The sequence below is a fragment of the Buceros rhinoceros genome, unplaced genomic scaffold, assembly GCF_000710305.1.
Source record: "Buceros rhinoceros silvestris isolate BGI_N320 unplaced genomic scaffold, ASM71030v1 scaffold20387, whole genome shotgun sequence".
Lineage (NCBI taxonomy): Eukaryota > Metazoa > Chordata > Aves > Bucerotiformes > Bucerotidae > Buceros > Buceros rhinoceros.
In genome coordinates, this window is record NW_010420673.1 from 507 (window position 1) to 10098 (window position 9592).

The 9592-nt window shown below is 55.7% G+C and overlaps 1 protein-coding gene across 1 annotated transcript in view; it reads left to right on the plus strand.

The window, feature by feature from the left end:
- The first annotated feature begins 2242 nt into the window (after positions 1-2242).
- Positions 2243-9592, plus strand: part of LPIN3 (lipin 3) — a 9095-nt gene continuing 1745 nt past the window's right edge. Inside the window, 15 exon segments of the mRNA XM_010139393.1 lie at positions 2243-2434; positions 2739-2834; positions 3589-3824; positions 4027-4134; positions 4569-4689; positions 5056-5290; positions 6121-6226; positions 6347-6510; positions 6593-6686; positions 6905-6974; positions 7538-7630; positions 7711-7757; positions 8420-8549; positions 8775-8923; positions 9086-9172. Coding sequence (XP_010137695.1) covers positions 2243-2434; positions 2739-2834; positions 3589-3824; positions 4027-4134; positions 4569-4689; positions 5056-5290; positions 6121-6226; positions 6347-6510; positions 6593-6686; positions 6905-6974; positions 7538-7630; positions 7711-7757; positions 8420-8549; positions 8775-8923; positions 9086-9172 — 1928 coding nt within the window.

Genomic DNA, 9592 nt, shown 5'->3' on the forward strand with positions numbered 1-9592 from the left:
TCCGTTCCTTGCCTTTTTCCAGCTGTCCTGGGTGAAGCCCACAGGGCGTTAAACTCCCTCAGCTGAAGACCAGAGCCATCCTCTTCGCTTGGCCCTGAGCTCCAGAAACGTGTGGACAGGTGCTTGGGGAGGGGGCAGCGGGGCAGTGGGGCAGAGGAGGTCCCATGGGAGGCCTCTGGCTCTGCAGAGGGGCGGTGGCCCTGGCAGGAGGGGCTCAGCACTGTGTTTTGCTGGGTGGCTGCAGCACTGTGCTAACCCTTGGCGCCCTGCATCCACTATGAAGGTGCTGCTTAGCGAGGGGCTGTTCCCCTCACTAACTCTGCACAAACTTGCACAAACTCTGTGCGCTGTGCAAGTTTATCTGCCCAGGATTTTCCCGATGTGATTTTCAGGTCTGTCTCAATATATACCCCAGCCAGGAACCCATCAGCGCTGCCCTAGGAGCATTGGGGCCAGCTTGATAGTTTCTCCTCTCCAAAAAGCTCCTCCTCTGCAGCGAGGAGCTCTCTCCTGCTTGCTGCCAGCCCTGCAGCGGAGTGGGGCAGGCAGCTGGAGGGCTGCCCAGCCCAGCAGTGATGCCTGGGTAAGCTGGGCTCAGCAGGTTGCTGGGCGGCCCCGTGACCCTGGCCTCGCTCACAGCAGAGCTGATGGATGTGCCGAAGCTTCGGGAGCTGGCTAGCACTTCCCTGTCATCCCCCACCCAGGGAGGATCTGAGCTTTGGGCTTATTCCGGGCAGGGAAGATGGGACATGGAGCAGGAACTTTGTGTCCCACGCAGACCACCTTCCAGAAGGGATGTCTGGGAATGGGGTGGGACTGAGCTGGTGCAGAACGGATGGGAGAGGCTGGGTGCTTGCTGGGGCAAAGGGCTCACTGGGTGGCAGCTGTGTGCCCTCTTCCCTTTGGGTAAGGAACCAACCCTCACCAGCCACCCTGGGGCTGTGGCCTGTGCTGAGAGCCCTTGGGGACACCGTGACATCAGCTGATCATGTTGCTAGCGCAAGAGGCTTCCTTTAGCTCATCATGGTCCTTCTGAAGTGGTCACCCTGTGTCCTCACCCTCTCCTTGGGGCAGGGTGGGGTGCAAAGCTGGCAGCTCGGGACGCTGGGCTCAGCCACTGTGGTTCCCTGCCTCTGGTGTGATGTGCTGACACCAAGACCATTGCCCTGCTGATGCTGCTGTCCTGCTGGTGCCGCGTGCTCAGCAAACGGAGCAAGGGGCTGCTCTGGCCCAGGAGCTGGGACAAATGTCCCAGCAGAGATCTGCAAGAAAATACGCCAGTGACTATAATGCTTTGACCAGGAGGCTGCGGGAAGGGGGGCTGCACAAGAGCCTGTGTGCCACCTCGTGTGGCCAGAGGCACGGCTGTGCTGCAAGCCCCAGCATGGACTTCGCGAACCTCCGTCTTTGCAGCCGTGCCTCTGCTCCAGCACGGCAGAGGGGAATTGTCTCTGCTCGGGGAGCGAGCAGCTGGAGAACGTGAGCAGGCAAGAGGACAAGCAGGAAGCAGGCGAGGCTTTCCTTCCATGTGTTCTTCCTAATGAAAGCCAGGAGCCATGCAGCAGTGCCTTGAGACCAGCGTGGCAGAGCTGTCCCAGCGCCCTCTGGGCACCACAGCCCCTCTGCTGGGATTCCTTGGGAAGATGGTGATGGTGGCAGGGCCAAGGTGTGGAGACCAGGTTGTTCTGCCTTTAACAAGGGCCGTGTTGGCCAATTTGGCAAAGCCTGGGTGGGATGCCTTCCCCTCCAAGTGAGGAACATTCAGTTTGAATTCTGTTCAAAGTGAGCGCGTGGTGTGTGCAGCAGCTTCTCGGACTTCCCGCCTCTCTGCCCTAAGGTGTTTTTAAGGACGGTGCAGGGCAGGAGGTCTCCTGTCAACCAAATTCTTGTTTGAACAGGATGTTGACAGCTCAATTGCAAAGTGCTGCTGCGAGGTGGTATTTGCCCTCCCAAGGGGTAAATGCGATGGTGCATTCCAATGGCAAAGGTCTCTCTCCTCTGGGCTGGAGGCAGTAACTAGTGCTCTGCCTTCTGTCCTGTTTTCTGGTGCTAGCAGAGTCCCTGGCTGATCTTCATCAAGGCCCTTCAGGTGTTTGCATCGGCTTCCCTAGAGGCTTACCTGTCCCCCTGGTGGGGCTGTGTTTGGTTGACTCTCCCAGAGTAAACTCACGTTGCATTTAGCTGCTGGAGCCCTCTTCCCCCACCCGAGCCCAGTCCTGTCTCTCGCTTGCAGCCTCAAACAATGAACTACGTGGGGCAGCTTGCTGAGACTGTCTTCATCACGGTGAAGGAGCTGTACCGGGGTCTGAACCCTGCCACCCTGACGGGCTGCATTGATGTGGTGGTGGTGAGGCAGCCTGATAACTCCTTCCAGTGCTCCCCGTTCCACGTGCGCTTTGGGAAGCTGGGTGTGCTGCGCTCCAAGGAGAAGGTGGTAAGTGGTGCCTGCCCTGGGACTGTGCTTCCTTTCGGGTTTCTCCAGACCTAGGAACTTTCTTTGAGGGGAATGGGAGTCCTGCTAAAAGGGGTGCTTGCTAATTTTGGGGGGATGCCCCTGATTGAAACCTGTGTTCTTCCAGCACTTCCCAGGAAAACTGGGAGAAGACCCTTGTCTTGAAAGCTGGGTGGCTGTCAGCCCTCTGAGCAACCCCAGCTGTCCCCTCCCTGGGGAATTGCCTTTCCTGCACCCTGATGGGCGAGTGGCTTCAGATGGACAGGCTTCTTCTACCCCTTGCCAGGTTGACATTGAAATCAATGGGGAGCCTGTGGACCTGCACATGAAGCTGGGTGACAATGGAGAGGCCTTCTTTGTCCAAGAGCTGGAGGAAAATGAGGTTGGTGATAAAGAGATGCTGCTGGTCTGTGTCCTCCTGTGGCCACATCGAAGTGCAGTCTTGAGGCAGAAGGACCATGTCTGGACTGTTATTCTTCCCCAGGGTGACTCCATTAACCCCTCTGATGTTTTGTGTGTCCAGAAAGATTACTACTTGTAGGACCTTGCAACCAATGGGGAGGATCTGAGCACTGGAGCACCCTGAGGGAGCATTACACCAAATATCTGCATCCCAGACTGGCCTCCATCAATGGGCATGGCTGCTGGCCAGCCAGGCAGATGTCTCTGAGCTTGGCCTCTTAGGGGATCTTGTGACAGGGATGAGAGCCAGAGGCTGTGGCAGGCTGCCCACTCCACTGGGAAGCAGGATGAGACTAGTTGTGGCTTCCGGAAATCTTGGCAGCTCTCTCCCAGGCTGACTTGTGGTCGCTGCTAGCTTGGACTGGGTTTGAGAGCACGGAGAGGGCTCTGGAGCTGAATCCCATTTTCAGCCTTTGTAATTCTGGTCTTGTGGTGCCATCTCCTGCCTGTCTCTCCTTGCCCACTTTAAAGACATCTTTACCTTGTGGCCAGATAGCCCCGTTTCTTTTTTTCTACATATGTGGTATGGACAAAACCTTTCCTTTTGAGCCAAACCGTAAAACCACACCACTGAGCCCTCAACTTGGGGGTATGTTGCATAGACGAGAGCCATGAACTGCCAGGCTGGAAAGGAGGGTGCTGGAGCTGATGGGTTCTTCCCATCTCTGTTTCAGGGCAGCATCCCCTCCCACCTCTGCACGTCCCCCCTTCCCACAGAGCACAGCCTGGAGGATGCTGCTCAGGCCTTTCATGGGCAGGAGGCCTCCAGCGCTGACGTGATGCTGCGCAAGAGGAGGCGACGCAGGAGGAAGCCCAAGCGGAAGGAGGTGTCAGACTCTGAGCTAGAAGGCTGTGAGGAGACCAAAAATGAGATGTCCATGGAGAAGCCGTACAAGCTGCCAGCCCCCAGGTGAGCTGCTTGGTCTGGGCAGGGCGATGCGGTGGGTCAAGCCGGTAGGTCGCTTGGGGATGCCCAGCAGGGTTTTGAGTTGGACGCCAGCCTTGTGTGGAGCAGAAAGCCAGTGGAAGTGGCAAAGCTGGTATGGTCAGCTTTCCAGGTGAGAAGGCTGGCTCCCGAGTGTAGCAGGACTGACCCCTTTCCTCCTCTGCAGTGATTCAGTGTACTTCTCCCTCGCTGATCTCCCTGAGGAAGAAACTGGGTTGTTGCAGTCCCTGGAGATGCACCCTTACTCTGACGGGGAGCTGCCCTCCGTGGACAGGTAACAGGCAGAGCTAAGGTGATCTGCTTGGCTCTGGGAGCAGGGAATGTGCCCTATGACCGGGAAGGTGGTACAAAAAGGGGATGTCAGTTGATGAGGGTTTTCCTGGCCTGATGTGGTGAGGCTGGAGGCAAGCTCAGGGTGCATTAGGGATGCTTCTGGCCACGGTCACAGATGCAATAAGCCTGCTTGCGCAGGGCTCTCCTGCCTCTGCTGCTGAGCTGCTTCTGGACAATTGGTAGCACAGTACTTTGCTTCCTTGGGCCCCAGCTTCCCATAGGTCTTCCTCATTTGTAAGTGATAGTTTCATGGGGCAGAGCTGACTCTGTGGGAAACAAGCCTTACAGAGTCCCTGGCCCTAAATGTCCTTGCAGTGATAGGACAGCATGGGGCTGCAGAGTAGATGAGGTCCACTTTCCCTTCTCTTCTTGTAGCCCCAGTCTGAGCCCTCCATCTTCTCCCAAAAGCGACTCTGAACTGGAGATCAGACCGCAGGAGAGTTTTGCTCTAGGGGATGAATCCCACATGCAGTGGACCTGGGGAAGGCTCCCTCAGGTGAGTCTCTGCTCTCGCTCTCCTGTAGCAGCTGGTGGGAGGGGAGCATCTGAAAGGCCTGCAACAAAGTAGAGGAGGCTGTGGCCAGGCAGCGTTCGAGGAGCTGTCCTCTTCTGCCTGATGCTTTGGGTGACTTCCTGTCCTCAAACCTGTTCTTCTGCTTTCCTTGAGGTGAATAAATCAGAACGAGTTGAACCAGCCAAGTCCACAAAGACCATCGCTACTGCAGCAACCACTGTCTCTGTGACGCTGGTCCCAGTAAATGAGGCAACGCATCTTGTTGCCGCTTCTGAAGGTCTGGGAGGAGGTCCAAGCCTGGCAGGACCTCAGGGCAGACGCTGTTCCTCTGCTGTGTCTATTGTTGAGCCAACACCCGCACCCCGGGATGGGAATGGACTCCCCTGGCTGAAGGACATCCCCAGTGCTGTGGGAGCAGAGAGCTTGTTGGAGGCCTCCTCAGTCCCTCAAGAGAAGCAGGAGGGAGGTGGGAATGTTGTGTCAGAGGTTCAGGCAGATGTGAAGCCCCTTGAGGAAGCTGCTGCTGTGAGTCAGGTGGGCTCAGAGGGCCCTGAGCCACAGCTAGAAAACCAGAGGAGACAAGGTGAGTGGGTGACTGGTGCTGCTGGAAGCAGTGTTTGAGCCTGGGCTGGCAGGGCAGCTGAGTTGTTCATTTGCTGTAGCTCCTTCATGACTGCCCTGGGTATTCAGGGTGTGACAGGCTTGCTTTGCTCTCTCTGTGTGCTACCAGCTCCTTTGCTTTGAAGTGACATTCCTCAGATTTCCTTCTCTTGGTGACCACCCAGCTCCCAAGGAAGGCTTTCTTGCCATGTTTCCTCAAGTCCGTCCTTGGATGCCTCTGCTTTTGCATGCTTAGACAACTTCTCAGCGGTGCGGACTGTACGTTAACTTGAAGTGTCTAGTGGCACCTGGCCTGAGTTGTGTCTTCATCTTGAGCACAGCAAGGCAGGTGGAAAATCAGAGCACAGCATGCATACATCTCTCTTGACAGTGTATTTGAGGACTTGTATGTTGTTGCCTGTCCTAACCTACCTTACTCCTCCACCAGCGTAATTTCAGAACAGAACTGTCTCCCTGAAGAAGGGACACTTGGGATTTCTCAGTGTACAAAGAGGGAGATCACAAAGTGTTTTCTTGCGTGGTGCTAACTTCAAACAGCACCTTTGGATTGGCACAGCAGAACATAGGCAGGACTTTGGCCTGTCCTTTGCGTCTTCTTGGCAAGTGGTCTCCTGCCAGTGCAAGTGTCTTGAGGTACTTCTGTTGCTGTTGGTTTAAGGCAGCTTTCCAAGTGCAGAAAGACGATGCCCTCTTTCTGTGATAGAGGAAAATGCTGTCGGTTTTCCTGATGGATGCTGAGATGGTTGGAAAGATGATGTGACGAAGCTCTCTCCATTCTGTCTGTGCATTGAGGACCCATCAAAAGAAGCCCTCACTTGGGCCCCACTGACATTTACCTGGATGACCTCTTCAACCTGGATGAGGGGCAGGTGGCTTTCTATTTCCCCAGGAAACCCAGGTACGGGTTGCCCCAGCTGGCCAAGCTCAGACCTTCTTGAGCAATTCCCTTACAGCAAAGGTTGGAGGTATGTCTAAAGCCATTGTCTGATGTAGCCACTGTTTCTTCTCTTTCTGGTAGTGACAGGGAGCAGAGTTCAAAGTCTGTGGCAGACTCCAGCAACCCTCTGTGTGTCCAGCTGCCATCCAGCTTGCCCGCCGACAGCCCCACAGACTCTGATTCAATGCCTACAATTGTCCTGTCGCTCTGCGGAGGCCTGGGGGGCAGCAGGCAGATCTCTCGTGGTAGGTGGGAGGGGACGGGACATCTGCTGTTCTGAAATCCATTATATACACCAGTGGTATGACACAGCCTCTGTCCTACCAGAGAAATTCATGAAGCACGTGGTGTCCTACGAGCAGTTTGCTGAGAATCTGGGACTCATCGATGACCCAAACCTGGTCATACTGATCAACAAGAAGTGAGTGGCCTGCTCTTCCTGCTGCTTCATCCCAACATGACCAGTGCAGCCTCTTTGTCCCTACAGAAACACTCCTGTAGGAGTGCGACTCCATCCCAGACAATGCCTCTACCACGGTAGCTGTAGGAGGGGACCTTCTGGCCATGCTGCAGGGTGGTGATCTGGAAACAGCCCTTGCTCTGGGGGTGCTGATGTCCCTTCTCTCTGACTTTTTTCAGGTATTACAACTGGGCAGTGGCTGCTCCCATGATCCTGTCCCTGCAGGCTTTCCAGAGGAACGTTCCTGAGGTTGGTGGCCCAATGCACTTACTGGCCATGCTTCTCAGCAGGGCAGCGAGGCTGCAAGAGGCTAAGCTCGGGCTTTGCAGGTAGTCTGGGGCAAAGCTGAACATTGCTCCAGCCCACAAACACTGGGGCCTGTTCTTTCTCCCAGAGGGACCTCAGAGTGGCTTTTAGATACCTGGGTACCACTGACACCTGAGGAGCAGAGATTTCCAGCTCAAAGATCTCCTCTTCTGATGGTTATATCTGTGCAAGGCTGGCCAGAGCCAGGCCCTGGCAGCCTGGAGGATTTGGGACTGCTCCAGGGCTCTGCAGACCTGGCTGGATTGTGTGGAATGAAGCACCAGATCTGTTTTTTTTCTTTTTCCAAGCTGCCTGAAGGGAACAAGTCATTGTCCTCTTAACTCTAAAATCCTCTTGGCTCACAGTGTGGCAGGAGTCACACATCTTACCTTGCGAATAATTTTGCAAAGGAGACCCTGCCTGGACAAGGGTCTCCTTCGCCTGCTGGCAGCTGAGCCTCCCTGGACTGAGGACTGATTTCATCCCATGATCTGCCACTCTCACAGAGCACCATCGACCAACTGGTGAAGGAGAAGATGCCCAAGAAAGGCAGCAGGTGGTGGTTCTCCTGGAGGAGGAGAGAATTCCCATCAGAGGAGGTGTGTTTGCAGCAGCGGCTGTGACAGCTGTGACCCCAGGGGACAGGCATCATTCTGGTGGCTGGCAGGGGCAGGGGTAGCACAGCAGCAGGCTCCTGAGGGTGGCCTGAGGCTGAGTAAAAGGGCAGCCAGAGGGACCTGCTGGCAAGGTGACTTCTGAAGATTGCTGCCGTCCCCGCGGGTCTGTTAATGCGAGGGCAGCAAAACCGGTAACCTGGTAATGCAGTAACATGGACCTGGTAATGGTGAGACCTCTTGCCATGTAGCCCTCACGTCACAGCCCATGCACCATGTGTGCCTGATGGACTCCCTGCCCCACCATAACACCTGGTTGTGGTTCCTCTTCCTTGGGCAGTGTCCTCACAAAGGCAGGGGGATGCACTGCTACCTCTTTTCTTGCTGCTCTAAGCAGCAGTAAAGCAAAGCAGCTCCTGCCCTTGGCACTGAGGTGCTGATAACACCCCTCTCTGCCTCCAGCAGCAGTCAAGGCCAGGAAAAGCCAACATGGAGATGCTGCAGCCCAGCTGTGCTCAACAGAGGTGAGTGCCTCCCTCCCAGGCTGCCTTCAGCAGTCTGTGCGGGCTCCTCATCTCTTCTCCTGAATGACTGGTTATTCCCAAGTCTACCTAATGCACGAGGGCAGAAACTTCTGTGAAGGCTCTGGCTGACCTGGGCTACACCGTGGCTGTTTCCTGGTGGATGGGTTGTCCTGGGTTCCCTCCAGAATGCTCATGGGGAAAGCCGTGGTCTGCAGCATTAAGCCAACAAGCTCTTCCCTTTTTTGTATAGGCAGGAGGAAGAGGGTTCATCCGATGAGGATGAGCCCCTGCACCCCATGGACACATTAGTGATGGATGCCCCTGCCCAGAAATCTCTGCCAACCTACAAGAAGTCCCTGCGGCTCTCCTCCGAACAAATAGTATGTACTTTACTCCTCCTTCACGGCCTGCTTGTGCGTGTAGGGGTGAGACAACCCTTAAACAGAGATTTCTCTACTCTGACCTCCTGTGATTATAGGACATCCCAGTACTTTGCCCTGGGTGGCCAACCTGTATAGCTTTGGGTGTCTAGTCTGGCCTCTGGCAAGCTTTGGACTAGTCTGAATTTGTGCTGGTGTGCCACTTCTGTTCCTCCTCTGCCTCAGGGAAGGCTGAATCTGCAGGATGGCCCCAACGAGGTGGCGTTCAGTGTGACAACTCAGTACCAGGGCACATGTCGCTGTGAGGCCACCATCTACCTGTGGAACTGGGATGACAAGGTGGTGATCTCGGACATCGATGGCACCATCACCAAGTAAAGGGCCTTTCTCCCACCCCACATCCCTGCTCCCCACTGCTCGGGGAAGTGTCCTTCCAAGACTGGCGTATGCAGTCAGGAGGGACCACAAACCCCGTTGCAGTAGGGTTGGACACCCACCAGGTTGGATCAGCCTAACCTAGACTCCTTTCCTTCCAGGTCAGATGCTCTTGGGCACATCTTGCCACATCTGGGTAAAGACTGGACTCATCATGGGATTGCTAAGCTCTTCCACAAAATCCACCTGTAGGTATTGGAGGCCAAGGGAAAGTGGGAAGGTGGTGGAGAAGAGGCTGAGTGGGAGCCAGAGTCAGGGCTCCTCACTAGTGCTGCCCAAAATAGCTGAATTTTCTGCCATCGGTGATGGTTGGTGCTGTTGCGCTCTCTGGGTGATGTTGGGGGTGAAAGCAGGGGCTTCCCCTGGGTGCTGGGAGCAGATGCTGGTGTTGCCCTCCCTAGGAGGAGTGTGTGTCAGTGGGGGCTGTTGCGATGTAGCTGAGCACTGAGGAAGGTGAGATCGCACAAGATCCTACCTCGGAGGCCACGGGCACAGCTGAACACTGCTGGGTCGCCGTGCAGCAGTGGCACGGGGGTCCACCCAGCCCATGTCCCAACACCCGGTGGAGACCGGCGTTCAGCTCCGTGTCCCTGGCCACCGTGGCCACT